Below are 22434 nucleotides of genomic sequence, written 5' to 3'. Positions count from 1 at the left end.
GCCATCCCACAAGCATGACAGTCCTAGCTGGACTACCATGACGGCGCTCAACCTACTCAATGGCTGCCCTCTGTGCTGGTGAAAGCTGATCTACAATCTAGACTCCACTCCTAGCACCTCCTCTCTTTGTACCCTATGCGGCGACTGCCACTGCTGCTGCTCTCGCTGTATCAGCATCTGCATACTTCTGTTTCTTTGACGTGATCTTCTTCGTCGTCTTGCCTTTCACATCAGCAGGCAAGCGAGGTGGAGGCCTTAGATCCTCATCACCTAGACCACCCCCGGCGTTCTTAACACGAGCCATTGCTGAAGCTGAAACAAACTGCAATCACGGACAAGAACCAACTATCACTGACACTTCCGAGGCTTGGCCTCGATCCGTACTCGTTAGCTTGGCCCTGAGTTAACTGACAACTGCCAAAGTGACCTCAAAAACACCGACTCGCTCCACGTTAGAATAGATCGGATATATGAATAATTTCAATATACATCTAGAGATACGAAACCCTAAGAAGCAAGCATTAGATATGAAATTAGCGACGTTGGCTTGCTACCTGATGAACCGGCGAACCGAAGAGCAGAGGAACGAAACACAGGCACCACCGAATCGGCAATTAGGGTTAGACTGGTTGTACTTTCACACAGTTGTACTCTATAGTATATGGCGTGGAATGTACAGGATGACCAGGACTGACTAGGCCCTATTAGCCAGACTGGTTGTTGACTAGCCGACTATATAACACTGTCAACCATTCAATTATTAGCTTAAAGCATGTAATACTTCTTGGAAATTGGAACAATATGGTTATTAGCTCCTGATTTTATAAAGTGGAATCTGTTTTGGTGCAATCATTTGTTTAGAAAATATTTTCCTTTTAAATTTACTAGCTGAAGGGATATTAGAAATTTAAAATTTCATAGGAAACTGAAGATTATGACAATCATCTTATGGTGTTTTAGATAGCGTAATATATTCCATCAAAAGAAATGTCTTGTATTCTGATACATGATTAGCTCTTGCTTTCGAAAAGATTAGTGCTTAGATTTTGAGGTCCTTTTTGTAACTAATGTTTTTGACAACTTGGTTGAAAGTTGAAAGTTTCGGTACCTTGCTAGTGTTACCAGATGTTAAGGTTCAAGTGTTTCTTTTGCTTCCTCTGTTATTTTTGTATATATATACTTGGTTACACAAACCAAGGCAGATGTGGGTGAAATTTATGGCACAACTTTGAACAGAAGGCGTTCAGTGGCAGTGCTAAGTTAATACCATCACATTCGATCTTTTGTAATATAGATGATTGATTGTGTTTTTTCCCTTCTTTCACACAGTATTTTTTCCCCTTCTTTCACACAGTAATGGTATTCATTTTACAGTTCATCAGTTATGATGATGAAACATAAAAGCGGGAAAGAGTGATAAGATCCACAAGGAACTAGAGGATGAGTATGGAGAGACACGGTTCTATATGCCCCTAAATTTGATCTTCAGGCTACTGGGATATGGCTTTCACCTATAATAAGCCCTAATCGGAATCTAGCATTCTATACATGTTTCCCAATTTTCAGACATAATAAGCCCTAATTGGGATCTAGCATTCTATAAGTGTTATATATGATGGCACGTGCTACTCCTTATGACCTAATGGCTCAAAAGATGCTCTTACTTCTGCTAATTTGAATTTGAGACGAAGCACTTTGGTCACCAGATTTATTTTGTACATCCTGTGAAGCTGGCATGCATTTTGGGCTTACCAATGCAAAAGCACAGGCAAAGCACAAATTGTTTATATACATAATAATGGCTCTGAACCTCGTCCGAGAGGAAAAATACCCGACTCGGTGAGGAGAGAGGGAAAATAATTAATAATAATGGAAATATATATGACCGAGGCCCATACGTAGAGATTTTTGGCGTATGTATAAAGGCTATCGGATCGGAGTCATGGGTCTGACTGGGGGTACTACGGCGCATCATGATTCATCTTCCGCGCCCGCCCTATGAAACGTAGGATAAACCTAGCGGATCGGATCGGATCCATGACCTTGACCCCTGTGTCAAGCCATGAAGGCATTCAGGAGCACAAGAAGCTCCGTGTGGGAATCGGATCTCGTACCATATTCTGGTCGAGAAATCATCCTATATATATACAGCCGGAGGACATGCATCGTGTTGGGGTCGGAGTGTCAAACGACGCGTGTACGTATTGCACAAGGACTAGACTACTAGCACGTACCTTGGCGAAACGGACCCAGATAGCCAAATATACACATGTGTATATATATCAAGTCAATTACAAGACAAGCAAGGTTCCTCTATGCACACCGTCAAACCAGCGACATGGCGTCTACGCTGGCGGAGAAGCTCGTGGAAGAGATACCGGTCTGTGCCTCCATCGTCTGCAAAGGCCTGGCGCAACATCGTCTCCGATGGCAGCTTCCTCCGCCGCTATCGCAGCCATGAAGGCCCGTTGTTGTGCTGCGCCGATGAGTCCAGCACAAGAAGGCGGTGCAGAGGATTGGAATCAACACGTTTACGTAAGTTTTTTGTTTTGTTTTGGCGAAAGCACCTGAATAAATGGAAAAGAAAAAAAGAGAGGAAGCGCAGCCTTATGGACTCATGAGTTTACGTCGTAGTCTTGGGCCCATCTAGCAGTTCGGCCCAGCTTCAGACCGATCAGCGGCACAACGTGGAGAAGGAACGCCGCAAGAAACCTAGCGGCACCCGGTTTCTCCCTCTCGTGCGACGGACGCTGGTAGCGGGGCGGCGGCGCGGTGCGGTCGGAGGCCGCGGAAGCGGGGGCACGCGGGGGAGCGGAGAGAGGGCGCGGACGGCGGCCGCAAGCCCGCCCCCAGGTTAGTCCCACCTCGCTTGTTTAAACCTTTAACTACTTACTTAAAATCGTTAGGATTAGTGTAGGGTTCCGGTGCTTTGAGCCCGTTCGTTCTTGTGGACGCCTTCTTGAGTTCATTGGAGTTTCGGTGGGTGATTCATGGCAGGCCGACCTTGTTGTCCTGGTTCGGTGGGACCAGGCAAGAAACCCCGGTGGGGTTTCAGCCACTCACCGGGGCGGAGTAGGTCTAGCTCCGACGAGCGCTGGGACGTTGGAAAGAGTTCTAGTGGGTCTAGGTCTAGCTCCGACGAGCGCTCGGACGTTGGAAAGAGTCCACGGTCTAGTGGATCTAGGTCTAGCAGGGAGAGTAGGTCTAGCTCCGACGAGCGCTGGGACGTTGGAAAGAGTCCATGGAGTAGTAGGTCTAGTAGGGAGAGTCCACGGAGTAGTGGGTCTAGCAGGGAGAGTAGATCTAGCTCCGACGAGCGCTGGGACGTTGGAAAGAGTCCATGGAGTAGTGGGTCTAGTAGGGAGAGTCCACGGAGTAGTGGGTGTCCACGGAGTAGTGGGTCTAGTGGGTCTAGCAGGGAGAGGAGTAGGTCTAGCTCCGACGAGCGCTGGGATGTTGGAAAGAGTCCACGGAGTGGGTCTAGCAGGGAGAGGGAGGCGGCGACCAGGCACAAGGACAGTGAGTTCTTCGCTGGGCCCGAGTACTACGCTGCGCCTGCCTTCATGGCCTCACCAGACCCCGGTCAGGTACCAATGCCGAGTCTGTTGGTGTTACCACGTTACTTGGAGGAATAGGTGGTGTGGTCTGATGGTGGTGGGAGGAGGGTGTTTGGGGTGTGGTCTGGAGTCGTGTGGGGGCCTCCATAGGATGTGCGGCATGCACATCTAACATTTTTGTTTCGTAAGTAATGGGGCAATTAATTCTAAATTTACCCTTTTTCCTTTTGTTACCACAGGCATAAGAGGAACATTGGTGGTGGTGGGAGGAGGGGTGTTTGGGGGGTGGTGTAGAGATGTGGTTGCGCCTCCTTCAGCCTTCTTATCATGGTAAATATTCTCTTTCTTTTTCTCGCTTTTGGTATTCTGTCAACCTTTCATGTTTATCCCTTGCCTTTCCCGTCTGACCTTACTTATCAAGTAGCCTGTAACATATTGCATCAATAGAGTTAAATAGCTGATTTTGAAGGAAAAGTTCTGCAGACCTTATTATTTGATTCTACATCAATACGTACAAACACTTGATGAGCAGACTAATGTAGCTTTGTTAAGGTCTCCATCGACTGAACTTGAATGTTTGACTAAGATATTTAGTAACAGCAGTGCCTTTGATTAGCTAGAAATAAGGCTAAATTAGCCATTAGTGGTGTTGTTGATAGTTGATATTCTGCTTAATAATGGATAAGTTTAATATGGATAATAGTAGCTTTGTTTAATAGTAGCAATAAAATAAAACTTCCAGCCATGTCTAAAAAAATTATCTTAATTTAATGTATTTCTTGTGTCTCTCTCATTCCATTTGTGATGAGATCTTTTGTGCCAGATTGGTTCATAATACAAGCAAATTCATTTTTTTCTTAGATAAATCTCAACCATCATTTAACACCCGATTTTTTTTGTAGGGGCCAGTTATGTTTTTTTTCTTGTGAGATGTGTATTTTATTGTTTGTTCTGCCTCGGAAGGTCATTTGGATCTGTGACAACCAGCACAGTTCCTTAGTTCCACATACGTTAGGATGAGTAAATTGTGCAGCAAGAGAAGGGAGGGCTTGGTTTCTATGATTGAGCACAGAAAATATTTTAAAATCATTTGGTTATTGTTAATAGTATTGTGTATCTACAATGGTCTCAAGGAAAGCAAAAGAAAGCTTTTGCAATGGAATGCAACAATGGTCTGACCATCTGAGTGGCATGCCAGAAGCCCAGAACGCAGCATATTTGAAGGTACTGTTCCCTACAATTCCTGTATGTTTCGCATGTATGTGCCTCCATTCATTTTTAGTATGTCCTTAGTCTTTGACAGTGCCATAAATAACTTTAGTTGTTTCTACTGTGGGGATATAGGGAAGTAGAGATATTACTGCTCTTTGAGAGATTTTATTTCAAACACTCTTTTGAATCTGCAACCATTCAGTCCAGTGCTCTCTGTCTAGTTGTTCTTTAATTCAATAATTGTTTCTTTCAGTCTTTAATATTTGACCAATAATAATTGGCATTCTGTACTACAGGAACAATGGATGGAGGTGTATATTTCACAAGCATAATTAATGGTGGTATTGTTACTATTGGTTTGAGTGATATTTCACAGGCATGATTAAGGGTGCTTCCTGTAGTCCTGTTTTGACTGTGCAGCTGGCGGCGGGTTGCTTCACTTCTTCAGGTCGGGCGAAGGAAGGGAGGAAGCGCGATACCTGTCGGCTTGAAACCTGTGTGATCCCATCACAAAGGAAAGAATTGCACAAACAATGACGTGGTACCTTTAAAAGATGGAGAATGGAATAGATTGGGGATCTCCTATGGGAGTTGCTCTAAGTTCTGGGCAATCCATGTTGCCTGCCGTGCTATGTGAGGCTGTGCACAGGGATGCTGTCATGCTTGTCATTGACAAGCCAGGTGAGGGAAAAAAAAACATCCTGCAAAGTTGCTCCGACATCAGTCTGAGCGGAGGTATTTGATGTGAAGCTAAAACTGTGCTGCAGGTTGCGTGCAGAGGCACAGATTATTTGAAGGAGCAATGGCAATTCATGTGGTCATGTTTCCAAAATCCAAGTCCACACTGCAGGGGATCTCGGTACCAGAATTGTTGATGCACTGAGGTTGTTTCCTACTTATTCCTATCTCTGCTTTTCTTATATGATTCTGAATGTAAGTGATCACATAAGGGAAAGTAACAAGTTTGTAACGCATAAGTTTCAATGTAAAATTCTGCTTGTGTAGGACTTTATAGGATAGCAGTTTTTGGAAGAGTATCCTTTCTATAGTACAATACAATACTAAAGGCATACTTTTTTCCCACAAAAATGTTGTTGCAGTATTGCATAGAACTCCCGATGGACATGGGCCAGGTCGACATATGATCTCTGCGCCTCCAGCACACCACCTATTGATCATGTGGAACCATAGAAGGAATTCAATCACTACGAATTGGTTAGGAGAGAATCAATATTTAGTAGTAGGGAGCAAGCTGCAATTCTAGAGGCATTACAAGGGTTGTCCCCGTAATAGCAACACCAGGCGAGGGTCACAAAGTTATCTCTGCTTTGTGATGCAGCAGGCATTACAATCTGTTTATCTTTTAAACAATCTGATGCAGCAGGCAGGCAAGGAAAAGATCGACTTCATGTCAGTGTTGTTGGCGTGAATTACTTCTGTCCTTCAGGTGACAAGAAAAATTCGACATTTGCATGGTTGGTGTGCTATCAATCTATGCTATTCCGAATCTGCCACAGCCAGCGCCTGTGACTACTTTGCCTTATGGAGCACACTGCCAGTTCCTTTTGCATGTGTTGTTGGTATTGATTTGATATGCATTCTGAATCTGCTAGTATTCTAAAGATTCTATTTTATTTGTATACCTTGTCTAGGCACTTCTGTAGGAACACAAGGGTGCACCTTCTGCTCCTATGCAACCAGCTCTGAAACAGCAGCTGTTGCAGCAACATCCACAACCAGAGCAGAAGCAACAATAAAGGAAACTGCTGGTTTCATCCGACCTAACTCCATCAACCATCATATTACATCACAATTGAGAAGATATGATTTCCTTTTTCCATTCTCATCTCGAAAGAAGAAACATTGTTGTTCAGTTTGTCTTTTGAATGGAGAAGAAGCTTCTGGTCAAATAATTTTGAGTCAAGGTTTAAGAGGGAGTTTTTTTTAATAAAAAAATTAATTACTTGTGGCTCTGTTATCCCTTGAAGCATCAAGAATAGTTATTCCAGTTAGAATTGAAGTATCACATCTGCAATCTAGAGAAAAAAACCTCTTTCTGTTATGATTCAGTATAAACATGTAGTATCTAAATGTTTTCCATTTAGAATTGTCTGTTTACTAATCACTGACATTGTTCATTCCAATGCAGTATGTAACCACAACCATTGAGCTGTTGGAACAGCCAGGAGCAAATACTACCATGGTGTATTTTTAGCGATGGCGTAGTAATGAAAGTTTTTTGGAGTACTAATAGATATTGTGATGTGTCGGCTGTTTGTGACACAGCTAATGTTTCTCAATGATCCACTATTTTAGGGAAAAATGAAAATCATGTTCGATAGTCAAATTTGTTATACATAAATCTCAAAACATCCTGCCTCTGCATCAGTAGCACTAGTCCATTTTTTTATTCTGTAGCAATCAACATAAATCCTAAAGTATGTACAGAGAGTATAAGCTGCTAACTAATGAATACATTCTGAGTTTCTAACATCTTTTGCCATTTGCATTTTTCTGATATCAATAGAAAACTTGTTTCCACTTGCATTTTTCTTTAGCTGAAAGTGTGATTCAATATTTTAGCAAAGCTTTTGTGACTTTATGATATGATAATAATGACAAGAGGGAGTTTTTTTTTTAAAAAAAAATAACCACTTATTGCTCCAATTATTTTAGATACATAACGTCAGCCACACTAAAGAAGTTGGTTTTTAACCAAGGTTTTAAATCTCCGGCTAAAGGCATTTTGTTGATGACCTCTAAAACAGCTATAGTGGAGGCTAAATGGGGCTATAGCCGTTAAGTTCTACATAAACACAAATAGCTTGATCAGCCTCAAACAGCTATAGTCAGCTATAGCCGGAGATTTAAAACCTTATTTTTAACACCCGTTACGATGTCTATGATGCTAAGCTTCTAATGGTTATTATGATTCCTTGAGTCTTGAATCCTTGGAGGACAAATTGTGCCTTGTGTTGGTGGCTTCCCTTATTATTCGTTTAGAGCTGAACAATTTGACTCACTGGTACATATTTCAGACAAGCTTGATATTTCCCATGTTATTTGTTTTCGGTTCTCATTAGGTGTCGACTCGGACATTTTCGTACTGGACACGGGTGCCGATGCTGAAAATGTCCTCTAGTAACATATATTATAAATTTTTACCATGTGTATCTTTCAACATGTTTTATCTAGGAAAAGTTGTATGCCAACTAGCTGAGACCTATACCCTATGTGGCTATGTCCATATCCATGATTTCATAGGAACAAATTGTAAGATAGTTTGGTTCAACGAGTAAGATAGTTGTTAGTTGGATATTCAGCTAGCAATTAGCTAAATTATTAACTAAATCTGTTTGAATCCAAGGAGCTAATTATTAGCAGTTACATCAATTTGCAAAGCCAGGATGGAAAAACCTTCCAATGCCGAAAGCTGAAGTTGATAGAAGTCACGTAGGACCAAAGATGTTGAACTTTCTCTCTAAAAGAAAAAAAAAGAAGATGTAGTTGAATTTTTGGGGTGCATTGTGAGGAGGTTGTTCACCAAAATTTAGATGGTTTTTGGTTTCCTGGTGAGCGTCCTCTTCTCTTGTACTGTTCCATTGTCATCAAAATTATTGGAATAACAGATAATCTGCAGTTTTCTAAAAAATACATAAGCATCTATATCTTTATAACTATAATACTAATAATATTAAAATATGGAAAATTATGTCCTCAGTTCCTCAGTCTATTGTCCCTCGCTCCTATGATTAAGAGGGCCAAAGCATCAATATCTATATATCTAATATTCTCTCTGTTTCAATTTATAAGACGTTTTACATCACACTGTATCTAGACATAGTGTATATCTAAGTGCATAGAGCTATGTGTCTAGAAAAACCAAAACGTCTTATAATTTACCAAAATTCGAATGGAGAAAGTATTAAAGTATGAAAAATTATGTCCTCCGTCCGTTCTCTCTTTGGCCAGGGGATCTATAAATGCATGTTTGCGCTACCCAGGAATTTGGTGGTTTGCTTTTATGCTGAGCTTGTACGCGCTGGAGCTGGCACTGGTACCTCAAGTTTCATCATGCTGTTTGGAAAAGGTTGATTTAGAATAAGGAGGATTTATATAGAAATATGATTAGGAAGGGGTGTTTATTATTTGAGTGGTGTGCTCAATATATTTCCTAGGGTTGACCTTGTCACTTCCTTACAAAGTCTCCAAGTTGTCAAACTACTTAAAAGTGATGACATGAACAAAAATAGACTTTGAGATTAATGATTGGATAGGGGATTAATTTTATTCATGAATCACTAGTGGCTTTTTTTGTGATTGAAAAATCGAAGAAATCTATGATGCCAAATGAAAAAGGACATTGGTACATGATTCCTTTGGTTACAGGAAGTGCAGTTCTGCTATTTTCCTTGAATTAATAACATCATTGTGTAGGGGTCAGCTCTGTTCTTGAACCCATCCAATTTTTTTGCCATAAGGGAAAAGGACAAGAGACAAGCTGCAAGGCTAAGGTCCATGTTCAACGATATTTTATGGAAGATGGTGATTGATGACAATGAACTGATCAAGATTAGCAAGCAGGCTTATGAGTACGAGAGGTCTAAAGGTGATTGCCTCTCAAGGCCAGTAGTCATAAGCCACAGAGATAAAAGAAGCCCATGTAAGTTTTCCCAACTAAAGTTTCTTTACCTTCTCAAGCTTCTCTTTGGTTATAATGGACTGATTAATATCGAAATATGTTGCAGTTCTTTGGTGGGGTTCATTTTGTGGCCTAGCATATGAGCTCCAAAGTTTAGCAAAAAGAATAATCAGTCTTTGTTTTTCAACATCTGGTTGTGGGCGTGATTGGAGTGCTTTTGCCAATGTAATTACTACTATTGAGTAGTTTGAGTTTTGTAGCAATATTGCTTGCAGACCATTGTGATTTTACAGTGTTTTTTGTGCAGGTCCACAACAGAAAGAGAATCAGATTGGAGTATAAGAGGTTAACTAAATTGGTATATGTTAGTTACAACCGAAAGATGTCAAATAAGTTTAAAAAAACTAGAGAGCTTGGCTCCAAAGGAAAGATATGCAACCCCCTCTTGCTTGAAGAATTTGAATGGGAAAATGAATGGGTGGATGAAAATTGTGAGTCGGTTCATGCAGCTCATGGTAATGAGTTTACTTGGGCTAATGTGCATGAAACTATTGGGGCAACTGAGAGCCTACGAGGTCATCACTTGCCTAGGGCTGCTGCTGCTCGTGCAGCAGCCTTTGTCAGCCAGACTTATGCTAGGAGGAGAAAGCGTCCAAGGAACACAGCAGCTGCTCACATCACTGAAGAAGATGACAGTGACCATGATAGGAGATGTAGCGCAAGAGCAGCAAGCTGAATCTGATTCTGAAGCAGGAATGGAACAGGATGAAGACTCTAGTGGACCTGCAACAGCTGGAGATGCATGCAGCTTTCATTTGAATGTTGATTTGCTTATTTAGATCAATAGATGGCAGCCTTGCTATTTGTGTTGGACTACTTAATGTTGATGTGTTGTCAGCTGAGCACTGAAGCTTTTTATCATTTGATGACATTGTGTAATTATGTACCGAACTTGCTTACTCATGTATGCTCATGCTGGTTGCTATGGTACCTATTTTATTATGTTTATGTGCTGATTCTCTTGTGCGGTTGTGATCTACTGCATATTGTTTCTCCTTTCTGATTTCCTTGTTTCACCAAATCAGCAAGAATGTGGAGATTTGAACTAGGATCTGGAGTTCTCGACAATGGAGTAGTACTTTCACAAGTAAGTGATCAACTTCGAGTTCTTTTATACCCTTGCTGCTTGATTCATATAGTTGTACTCTATAGTATATGTCGTGGAATGTACAAGATGACCAGGACTAACTTATTAGCCAGACTGGTTGTTGACTAGCCGATTGTATAACACTGTCAACCATTCAAATATTAGCTTAAAGCATGTAATACTTCTTGGAAATTAGAACAATATGGTTATTAGCTCCTGATTTTGTAAAGTGGAATCTGTTTTGGTGCAATCATTTGTTTAGAAAATATTTTCCTTTTAAATTTACTAGCTGAAGGGATATTAGAAATTTGAAATTTCATAGGAAACTGAAGATTATGGCAATCATCTTATGGTGTTTTAGATAGCGTAATATATTCCATCAAAAGAAATGTCTTGTATTCTGATACATGATTAGCTCTTGCTTTCAAAAAGATTAGTGCTTAGATTTTGAGGTCCTTTTTGTAACTAATGTTTTTGACAACTTGGTTGAAAGTTGAAAGTTTTGGTACCTTGCTAGTTGAAAGCATCTAGATCCCTAGTTGGGTTTTGGTGATTAATGACAACGCGAGATTATTATAACTAACATGTGTTTTGCAGAGGCAATTTAAGTTTGGTCATAGTAATGGCAATTAATTAGGCAATTATAGTTGTCATGCCCCTGTCGATGGAAATCATTTCGGATTTCAAAGGATGGACGACAAGGTTAAGGATGGACTAGTTTTATGTGTCGTTTGGTGTTGAAGAGACACTTAGAGTAGTTTAGGACTATTTTTTCTTTAGTCATACTATTAAGGGGTATGGACTAGTAGCTTGACCTAGGTGAGTCTAGTGGGTTAGGTGTGGTGTACACTTGTCAAATCTAGCACTAAGTAGTTTAGGAGTAGCTCTAAGATCAATTGGAGTAAACTCCATTCACATAAAATTTCGAGTTGGAATTGAATGGAGGGTCAAATGACTGATCGGACGCTGGTCTGGTTGTGACCGGACAGTGGAGGGTGAGTCCAGTCAGTTCATTTGATCAACTGAAGTCGTCTAGTTGCCAGCATCCGGTCAACATCAGTAAGGTTTCAGAGAGTGTTTTTCTTGACCGGACGTATCCGGTCAATGCTGACCGGACGCAGATCAGAGTTCGGTCAGAACTTAATGGCTCTTTCTGACACAGTGGCGGGGATAACTGACTGGAGCGTCTGGTCACCCCGCAGAGTGATGACTCAGCCTCCAAATGTTATGTTTTGAATGATGAGGTATAAATACTTAATCCACTCGTTCAAGGGAGACCTCTTGCCCATTTGTTCAGCTGAGAAACACCCTTGAGAGTGTAAAGGAGAGCAAGAGCCTAGTGAGGTGATTGAGATTTGAGAATCTAAGATTAAGACCTCATTAGTGTAAGGAGAGTAGTAAGTGTGCATCCACCCTTCTCATTAGGCTTGTTGTGGTCAAGTGAGAGTTTGTGCTTGTTACTCTTGGTGATCGCCATCACCTAAACGGCTCGGTGGTGATTGAGAGTTTGGTGATCATCCGACAGAGCTTGTGGATGACCTAACTCAAGTTGTGAGCGGTTGTGGATGATTCACCGTGACGTAGTGTCGAAGAATCAGTCCGTAGAGAGCACTTGATCCTTGCGCGGATCAAGGGGGAGCTACACCCTTGCGCGGGTGCTCCAACGAGGATAAGTGAGTCACTAGAGGCGGACCTTGTGGTCTAGGAGGCGAACGAGAACCCCTCCTCTGTGTCTCTAGCCTCGGTGTCACTTGGGTACGAGTACGACTAGAGCGGCGAAGCTGTGGCTGAGATGCCGGCTCTGTCATCTCTGTCTGCTCTGCCTGCTCAGTCTGCTCTGTCTGCTGCTGTGGCTCCCCCTGAGGCTGAGTCTCCTCCAAAACGACATGCCGTCCCTCAAGCATGACAATCCCAGCTGGACTACCATGACGGTGCTCAACCTACTCAATGGTTGTCCTCTGTGCTGGTGAAAGCTGATCTGTAATCTAGACTCCACTCCTAGCACCTCCTCTTTCTACATGCTTTGCGGCGGCTGCCACTGCTGCTGCTCTCGCTGTATCAGCATCTGCATACTTCTGCTTCTTCGATGTGATCTTCTTCGTCGCCTTGCCTTTCACATCAGCAGGCACGCGAGGCGGAGACCTTGGATCCTCATCACCTGGACCACCCCCGATGTTCTTGACATGAGCCATTGCTGAAGCTGAAACAAACTGCAATCACGGACAAGAACCAACTGTCACTGACACTTTCGAGGTTTGGCCTCGACCGTACTCACGAGCTTGGCCCCGAGTTAACTGACAACTGCCAAAGTGACCTCAGAAACACCGACTCGCTCCACGTTAGAATAGATCGGATATATGAATAATTTTAATATACATCTAGAGATATGAAACTCTAAGAAGCAAGCATTAGATACGAAATTAGCGACGTTGGCTTGATACCTGACAAACCAGCGAACCGAAGAGCAGAGGAACGAAACACGGGCACCACTGAATCGGCAATTAGGGTTAGACTGGTTGTACTTTCACACAGTTGTACTCTATAGTATATGTCGTGGAATGTACAGGATGACTAGGACTGACTAGGCCCTATTAGCCAGACTGGTTGTTGACTAGCCGACTATATAACACTGTCAACCATTCAATTATTTGCTTAAAGCATGTAATACTTCTTGGAAATTGGAACAATATGGTTATTAGCTCCTGATTTTATAAAGTGGAATCTGTTTTGGTGCAATCATTTGTTTAGAAAATATTTTCCTTTTAAATTTACTAGCTGAAGGGATATTAGAAATTTGAAATTTCATAGGAAACTGAAGATTATGACAATCATCTTATGGTGTTTTAGATAGCGTAATATATTCCATCAAAAGAAATGTCTTGTATTCTGATACATGATTAGCTTTTGCTTTTAAAAAGATTAGTGCTTAGATTTTGAGGTCCTTTTCATAACTAATATTTTTGACAACTTGGTTGAAAGTTGAAAGTTTCGGTACCTTGCTAGTGTTACCAGATGTTAAGCTTCAAGTGTTTCTTTTGCTTCCTCTGTTATTTTTGTATATATACTTGGTTACACAAACCAAGGCAGATGTGGGTGAAATTTATGGCACAACTTTGAACAGAAGGCGTCCAATAGCAGTGCTTAGTTAATACCATCACATTCGATCTTTTGTAATATAAATGATTGATTGTGTTTTTTTCCTTCTTTCACACAGTATTTTTTCCCCTTCTTTCACACAGTAATGAATTCATTTTACAGTTCATCAGCTATGATGATGAAACATAAAAGCGGGAAAGAGTGATAAGATCCACAAGGAACTAGAGGATGAGTATGGAGAGACACGGTTCTATATGCCCCTAAATTTGATCTTTAGGCTGCTGGGATATGGCTTTCACCTATAATAAGCCCTAATCGGGATCTAGCATTCTATACATGTTTCCCAATTTTCAGACATAATAAGCCCTAATTGGGATCTAGCATTCTATAAGTGTTATATATGATGGCATGTGCTACTCCTTATGACCTAATGGCTCAAAAGATGCTCTTACTTCTGCTAATTTGAATTTAAGACGAAGCACTTTGGTCACCAGATTTATTTTGTACATCCTGTGCAGCTGGCATGCATTTTGGGCTTACCAATGCAAAAGCACAGGCAAGAGCACAAATTGTTTATATACATAACAATGGCTCTGAACCTCGTTCGAGAGGAAAAATACCCGACTCGGTGAGGAGAGGGAAAATAATTAAAAATAATGGAAATATATATGACCGAGGCTCATACGTAGAGATTTTTGGCGTATGTATAAAGGCTATCGGACCGGAGTCATGGGTCTGACTGGGGGTACTACAGTGCATCATGATTCATCTTCCGTGCCCGCCCTATGAAACGTAGGATAAACCTAGCGGATTGGATCGGATCCATGACCTCGACCCCGACCCCTGTGTCAAGCCATGAAGGCGTTCAGGAGCACAAGAAGCTTCGTGTGGGAATCGGATCTCGTATCATATTCTGGTCTAGAAATCATCCTATATATACAGCCAGAGGATATGCATCGTGTTGGGGTCGGAGTGTCAAACGACGCGTATACGTATTGCACACGGACTAGCCAAATATATACATGTGTATATATATCAAGTCAAGTACAAGACAAGCACGTACGCAACAATTCCTCTATGCACACCGTCGAACCAGCGACATGGCGTCTACGCTGGCGGAGGAGCTTGTAAGTTTTTTTTTGTTTTGTTTTGTTTTGGCGAAAGCACCTGAATAAATGGGAAAAAAGAGAGAGGAAGCGCAGCCTTATGGACTCATGAGTTTACGTCGTAGTCTTGGGCCCATCTAGCAGTTCGGCCCAGCTTCGGCCCGATCAGCGGCGCAGCGTGGAGAAGGAACGCCGCAAGAAACCTAGCGGCATCCGGTTTCTCCCTCTCGTGCGCCAGACGCTAGTAGCGAGGCGGCGGAGCGGTGCGGTCGGAGGCCGCGGAAGCGGGGGCGCGCGGGGGAGCGGAGAGAGGGCGCGGACGGCGGCCGCAAGCCCGCCCCCAGGTTAGTCCCACCTCGCTTGTTTAAACCTTTAACTACTTAAAATCGGTAGGATTAGTGTAGGGTTCCGGTGCTTTGAGCCCGTTCGTTCTTGTGGACGCCTTCTTGAGTTCATTGGAGTTTCGGTGGGTGATTCATGGCAGGACGACATTGTTGTCCTGGTTCGGTGGGACCAGGCAAGAAACCCCGGTGGGGTTTCAGCCACTCACCGGGGCGGAGTAGGTCTAGCTCCGACGAGCGCTGGGACGTTGGAAAGAGTTCTAGTGGGTCTAGGTCTAGCTCCGACGAGCGCTGGGACGTTGGAAAGAGTCCACGGTCTAGGGGGTCTAGTAGTGGGTCTAGGTCTAGCAGGGAGAGTAGGTCTAGCTCCGACGAGCACTGCGACGTTGGAAAGAGTCCATGGAGTAGTGGGTCTAGTAGGGTGAGTCCACGAAGTAGTGGGTGTCCACGGAGTAGTGGGTCTAGCAGGGAGAGTAGGTCTAGCTCCGACGAGCGCTGGGACGTTGGAAAGAGTCCATGGAGTAGTGGGTCTAGTAGGGAGAGTCCATGGAGTAGTGGATGTCTACGGAGTAGTGGGTCTAGCAGGGAGAGGAGTAGGTCTAGCTCCGACGAGCGCTGGGATGTTGGAAAGAGTCCACGGAGTGGGTCTAGCAGGGAGAGGGAGGCGGCGACCAGGCAGAAGGACAGTGAGTTCTTCGCTGGGCCCGAGTACTACGCTGCGCCTGCCTTCATGGCCTCACCAGACCCTGGTCAGGTACCGATGCCGGGTCTGCTGGTGTTACCACGTTACGTGGAGGAATAGGTGGTGTGGTCTGATGGTGGTGGGAGGGGGGTGTTTGGGGTGTGGTCTGGAGTCGTGGGGGGGCCTCCATAGGATGTGCGGCATACACATCTAACATTTTTGTTTCGTAAGTAATGGGGCAATTAATTCTAAAAATACATAAGCATCTATATCTATATAACTATAATACTAATAATATTAAAATATGGAAAATTATGTCTGTAAGGAAAATGGACCCTAGGCCCATTTACTTTGGATTTTGGTGTTTGATGACCAACACAACCAAATTGGATTAATGGATTTGCAAGTGTTTGTTTTGTAGTCCAACAGGGTGCAAGATGTGACTTGGACGAAGGCGATGTGATGATCCGATGATCAACACCTTAAGCAAGACCTTAGGAGCACAAGAAAAGACCCAAGATATCAAGCAAAGTCCAAGCATGAAGATAGGAACCAAGCCGTACGCAAGATCACGAAGAAATGAGCTCGCAGAGGCGACCGGACGCAAGGACCGGACGCTGGAAGCGCGACCGGATGCAAGGACCGGACGCTGGAAGCGCGACCGGACGCTGGACCGGTGGCTCGACAGACAGGCGACCGGACGCGAGGACCGGACGCTGACGGCAACCGACTGGACGCTGGAACGCAGCGTCCGATCGAGTACAAAAAGGTTCCAGAGCGGCATATCTGCGACCGGACCCTAGCCAGCGTCCGATCAGTGTATTGCCGGCTCAACGGTCGGGACGACCGGACGCGTCCGGTCAGGACGATTCAGCGTCCGGTCAGTAGTAGTTTCGCGGGAATTCGACCCCAACGGCTACTTTCTCAGTGGGGCTTATAAATAGACCCCCCAACCGGCCATTTGAGGGTGTGGAGCTGAGGAAACATACCAAGGGTATTGATACACCATTTTAGTGATCTCCACATGCATAGTGCTTAGTGTTTTATTAGGTGATTAGCATAAGTACTTTGCGAAGTGCTTAGGTTGATCAGACCACCGCTTATGCGCTTGCTCTAGGTGTTTGCCTAGTGTTTAGTGAGGTTTACATACCTCTTGCCACCCCGTGCTTGCGAGCACAAGTGTTGTACATCGGAGGGGCTTGAAGTCTTGCGAGATCACATCAACCGTGTTTGTGGTGTGGCCGCCACCGTGTATCAGAGGGAACAAGGCCCGCGGCGTTTCGGCCGGAAGCTTGATAGTGAAGACGGCGGGGAGCATCCGGGAGAGGCTTGCCGAGAGGCACATCGGAGACCCACTTGCGCGTGGGGAAGGTCCAAGGCTATCCACGGAGTTATCCGACCGGGAGCTTGGCCCTTGTGAGGGATTCCTTGCGAGGGGCTCCAACGAGGACTAGGGGGAACCTTGCGTGCTTCTCGATACCTCGGTAAAAATACCGGAGTCGTCGACGAGAGTTTGCATATTTCTACCTTGCTCTTTAGCTTCCGCATTTACATTGATTACTTTACAACGTTTGTAGTAGAGATAGCAACACACTAGCAAAATCATAGTTGCACATCTAGATAGCTTATCTATTGCATTGGTTTTGCTAGCATTAGAAAAAGATGCCATAGTTTTGAGTTAGAATTTTAAGTTGCCTAATTTAACCCCCCCTCTTCTTTGGCGTCACGGTCCCTTCAATGTCCTCAATTCAGTCTATTGTCCCTCGCTCCTATGACTAAGAGGGCCAAAGCATCAATATTTATATATCTAATACTCTCTTTGTTTCAATTTATAAGACGTTTTGGTTTTTCTAGATACATCACAATGTATCTAGACATAGTGTATCTCTAAGTGCATAGAGCTATGTGTCCAGAAAAACCAAAACATCTTATAATTTTCAAAATTCGAATGGAGAAAGTATTAAAGTATGAAAAATTATGTCCTCCGTCCGTTCTCTCTTTGGCCAGGGGATCTATAAATGCATGTTTGCGCTACCTAGGAATTTGGTGGTTTGCTTTTATGCTGAGCTTGTATGTGCTGGAGCTGGCACTAGTACCTCAAGTTTCATCATGCTGTTTGGAAAAGGTTGATTTAGAATAAGGAGGATTTATATAGAAATATGATTAGGAGGGGGTGTTTATTATTTGAGTGGTGTGCTCAATATATTTCCTAGGGTTGACCTTGTCACTTCCTTACAAAGTCTCCAAGTTGTCAAACTACTTAAAAGTGATGACATGAACAAAAATAGGCTTTGAGATTAATGATTGGATAGGGGATTAATTTTATTCTTGAATCACTAGTGGCTTTTTTGTGATTGAAAAATCAAAGAAATCTATGATGCCAAATGGAAAAGGACATTGGTACATGATTCCTTTGGTTACAGGAAGTGCAGCTCAGCTATTTTTCTTGAATTAATAACATCATTGCTGTTCAGTATCGAATATATCAGAATTGCCTATACTTCAGAGTATAGGATAACATTATTGCAATATAAAGTCATCTACATGTATTTAAAAAAGAAAAAGAAAACTTTCCTATATGTAGCAATGATCATGTTTTCAAGCGTTCGAGTTGCCTTCAACTTGCCTAAAAGTCTAGTGTGAATATTCTAAATTTTCTCAATTCTTACGATTATTTTTCTCCTTTTACAGGTTCCAAATGAATAAAAAACTCATATTCGCCCTGTTCGTTTGGCTTATAAACCGTACTTTTTTAACCAGCGAACAATATTTTTCTCTCCCAACAAATCAGCCAACAGTACTTTTAGTCATGGCTTATCAACTAAGCGAACAGGGCAATTGTGAGAACCATTGCGCTTTCCAAATGCTACAAAAACAAGTTTAGATTATTACGAATCACAATGAGTGAACAGTGCTGATAACACTTTTTTATAGTTATCTATACTTGTGTACTCTGGAATATTTACAATGAGTATGAATATTGTTTAAGGCAAATGGTATGGCTCTATTGCTATATATTTTTACTAATATTGGTTACGTTGAAGATTGAGGGCCCTTTCTTTGGAACATTAGAACTGTTATTGTTTTCTGTGTGTAAAAATGAACTGTGTGAAATTCTTGTTCGATATCTATAAAATTCATACTTTACAAAGAGTCTCTGCTGCTCAGCTATTTTGGCCGTAGCCCGTAGCAACATATGCTAGTATAGGCAAAATTGAGGAGCATACAAGCAAAAAGGGTCATCAGCTAGTTTCGAACAGATATAAAGGCAAAACGACATCTGCAGCCGCCCGAGGGCTAAAGTTTTTTTTTTCGAAAGGTAAAGGGCCAAAGTTGTTTAGTTTTCATATTTGAGTGACCCAATTTTTTTTAACAAATTTGAATGAGCCGAGTTTGATGGCTTAAATTCAACCCAAGTGATAGTCGATGGTTAAAATTTAGAAAATAGACTTATAAAAGATCAAAAACTAGGCCGATCTCCACGCAGTAGCTTAGTTGGGCCTTCTTCGTTGACGTTGGACCGTTGCAGGCTGAGTGAGGCCCAAGCCGAATTTGGCCGGCCAATGTCCTCACCGCAGTCCTCCAATCCCCGCCGCACCCGCAGTCGCAGACGGCAGACCAAACCTCGGCCGCAGCGTGTGAAGGGGAGCAGCGGCTCGTCGGACGGGTGGCCGCCCGGGCGGCCAGCGGAAGGCGACACATCCTACTGTGCTCGAGCGTGCCTGCGTAGTGGCGCATCCGGAGAGGGGAGCGAGCGGTCCACAGGTGCAAGGTGAGTTGATTTCCCTCCCAATTTGTGAGCAGCTTTCAACCGAGGGTTCGATCGATTGTCCAGTTGGGGATGTCTTTCAGTGTAGGATTACATGCCTGTTGGTAATCACTAGTAGATGAAAAAGTTTGGAATTTGAAACCATTGCCTGATTTGGGATTTATACATGTCTGATTTGTGATGAATGGTGTTTTTTTCGTTGTTCACGGCGAGCGGCGGCGGCCCACTTCGTGCAGGTGCAGTAACGCTAAGGAGACGGCTGCAGCGGTGGCGTCTCGCCGCCCGCTCTCCAGTGCCCCTTGTGCCTCCCGCATTCCATCGGCCCCCTCCCGTGGCCTCGTGCGCTCCTCTCTCGCGGCAGCTCGTCCGCTGCCTCATCGTCTCCAACTACACCCTGTGTCCGCGTTCATAGTCCTCCTTAGCTACCTGAGCGCCGCCTCTTCTCCGCTCCTCATATGCCTTTCATTCTCAGTATAAAACCCTCCCCTCGCCAGAGCCGCAAGGTGAAGTTTCTGCTTATTATAATTCACACACCCGGTTCTAAGTTTTTGGTTCGCAGTGCAAACTCCCTGTTCATAGTCTACATAATTTTGAATTCGAATAAAAAGGTCCAAACCTTTACCTTTAGTACTCATACCTGCAATTTAAAGCTTACAATTTATTAATGAAAATTGAAGCATCTTGTGGTTGGATATGAAGGGAAAGATTTGGAGGATAACCAGTGTTAATGAAGTGAGAAGCATGCGTGCATATGCTCTTTTGTTGAGTTTATTTTCTGGCGGACAACTGCATATTTGCAGTGCTTCCTCATCAAATTGATGATCATATCTTCTCTTGTGTTAGCACTTGCTTGGGTCAGCTGTAATCTGTTGAACTGTGTTAGTCATTTATAGGATAGGTGGTTAGGATGCGTTATTTGGTATTCCTGATTGCCGGTTTTGTTGACTGTTCTTTTTGAACAAGAGATGATGCAATTTGTTTCTGTGCAACTCTTGTCATGTCATAGAGCCACGTCACAAGTTATTAGTTATTACTTCACCTGTTTGCTTAATTTCTTTTCTTTCAGGTTCTATCCTTTGTTAACTGGCCGCTGTAATACAGATCAAGTACATTGAATTTTACTATGGCAGCTGAGGATGACGTCAAACAGAGGCAGATCATTGAAAATCGTGCAAGAAATATAAGCCACAATGTTCGGTGCACTGAGTGTGGTAGCCAATCTATTGAAGATTCACAGGCTGATGTTGCTATTCTGCTTAGGAAGGTACTAACTTTTTAAACTCGAGTGACTTGTTTGCAAGACTCATACTTCATAGTAACAGGGTTATTTTTTGTCATTCTCTTGCTGGATTAGTCAGATTTGCTGATACTGTTATGTGTTCCTTCCTGTGTTTTGTTGCAACTTTTCAACCATTGCTCTGAAGCAAAGTAATCTTGGATATCGAAATTTCTTAGTTTTCACGCTATTCAGTATAAGCACAATGTAGCTGTGTTGCTTATACATCTTTTGTTTCCAAAATTATCTATTCCTTTACCTTGAATAACTGAGTTAACCTTTCTTCTTGGTGAACAAAGAACTGTTATTAACTGCACTACTTTTAGTCATTCTGTAACTTAATTTATCAGGCCTGATACTGTCGAATGTTTGCTTCTGAGATTTCAGTGCATCAACAGATGGTGACTTGTTCGACATTGGAATGTTGTAGCTATTGAATTCTTGGTTTTGTCAAATGTAATATGTTTTGGCGTAGTCATTTTTTTAAAACATTCCTTATAAATTTACTGGCTTTCAGAAGTGCCCTTAAATCTGAAAATTTCTAGAATACTGAAGAACACGACAAGCATCTCATCGCATTTTAGACAATGGTACCAAATCTATAACAAGCAATGTCTCAAAGAATTTTGGATTCCTGATATTTGAAGCGCTTGTCGACTCCTGTTTTGTAAAACACTAGTGCTTAGATTTTGAGATTCTTTTTGCAACTAAAGTTTTTGGCAACTAGGTTCAAACTTGAAAGTTCCTGTGCTAGTTTTACCAGATGTTATATGTGCATCTTTTTCTTCCTCTGGTATATTTGTATATATGTATTTAAATGTACGGCAACCAGGAAAAGGGACATTCAGTAGTAATGCTAATTTGACATCATCACTTTTACTGCAATATTTTCTATCAGACAGTAACAATATTACATTTTGCAGCTCATTCGTGATGAAATAAAAGCAGGAAAGAATGATAAAGAGATCTACAAGAAACTAGAGGATGAGTATGGGGAGACAGTGCTATATGCCCCTAAATTTGATCTTCAGACTGCTGGGATATGGCTTTCACCTGTAAGGCCTAATAAGAATCTATCATTCTGTACATGTTTCCATTTGTCTGACATAACTGTATGGCATCTGCTACTCCTGAAGAGCTAGTGACTCATCAAATCCCCTGAAATCTGCTAATCTGAATCTGAGAAGATGCATTCATTCTGCTGATTGAGTCCATCATGTGCAGGTCATTGTGGGTGGTATAGCAGCTGGCATCTGGGCTTACCAAAAGCACAGGCAAAGGACAAATGTTCACATTATGGCTCTGAACCTGGTCCGAGGGGTACCACTGACTCCAAGGGAGAAGGAGACCATGCTAGACATCCTTACACCTCCACCGCCTCCAAGGAAATGGTGGTGGCCAGGCAAATGATGTGGAATTCATGTGCTTGACCTGGTAGCGGCACACAAATGGCCAGGATGCACATTTTGGCCCACAGTTTGGATGCATATTGCATATGTGATGCTTTGATCCTGAATTTAAGTTTAACCAAACGTTACTCTCTACTCCATGGAACTAGCAGGATTTGCTGAATTATTGAAGGCATGCATTTCTAACAGATTTTTTT

At 42.8% G+C, this 22434-nt stretch overlaps 2 protein-coding genes across 12 annotated transcripts in view; both read left to right on the top strand.

The window, feature by feature from the left end:
- The first annotated feature begins 2674 nt into the window (after nt 1-2674).
- The window catches only part of LOC136466984 (uncharacterized), a 75118-nt gene continuing 55358 nt past the window's right edge, over nt 2675-22434 (top strand). For 2 of the 8 annotated variants that reach the window (XR_010761514.1, XR_010761515.1), the window contains exons 1-6: nt 2675-2853; nt 3797-3887; nt 4460-4781; nt 5066-5450; nt 5537-5653; nt 5870-8859. Coding sequence is in view for 5 of the 8 variants with exons in the window: in XM_066465529.1 (XP_066321626.1) it covers nt 8683-8859; nt 9207-9432; nt 9518-9636; nt 9719-10147 (951 nt within the window). In the remaining 3 variants the exon portion in view is untranslated. Of the gene's footprint in view, nt 2854-3796; nt 3888-4459; nt 4782-5065; nt 5451-5536; nt 5654-5869; nt 8860-9206; nt 9433-9517; nt 9637-9718; nt 10420-22434 lie in introns of those variants that run through there. The other 6 variants (XM_066465529.1, XM_066465530.1, XM_066465528.1 and 3 more) reach the window with 6 other exon arrangements.
- Nucleotides 19372-22423, top strand: LOC136466985 (cytochrome c-type biogenesis CcmH-like mitochondrial protein). Of its 4 annotated transcripts, XM_066465534.1 has the most exons (5): nt 19373-19555; nt 19789-20055; nt 20619-20816; nt 21752-21883; nt 22053-22423. In XM_066465534.1, exons 3-5 carry the CDS (start codon nt 20676-20678, stop codon nt 22236-22238), a joined length of 459 nt encoding a protein of 152 aa, XP_066321631.1. In that variant the 5' UTR covers nt 19373-19555; nt 19789-20055; nt 20619-20675; the 3' UTR covers nt 22239-22423. The 4 variants fall into 4 exon arrangements, with proteins under 4 accessions (XP_066321632.1, XP_066321631.1, XP_066321633.1 ...); XM_066465535.1 differs by lacking the exon at nt 19789-20055 and having other exon boundaries at nt 19372-19555; XM_066465536.1 differs by lacking the exon at nt 19373-19555 and having other exon boundaries at nt 19562-20055; nt 20654-20816.

This window comes from Miscanthus floridulus, chromosome 7, assembly GCF_019320115.1.
Source record: "Miscanthus floridulus cultivar M001 chromosome 7, ASM1932011v1, whole genome shotgun sequence".
Classification (NCBI taxonomy): Eukaryota; Viridiplantae; Streptophyta; class Magnoliopsida; order Poales; family Poaceae; genus Miscanthus; species Miscanthus floridulus.
This window is presented reverse-complemented; position numbering and strand designations above follow the sequence as displayed.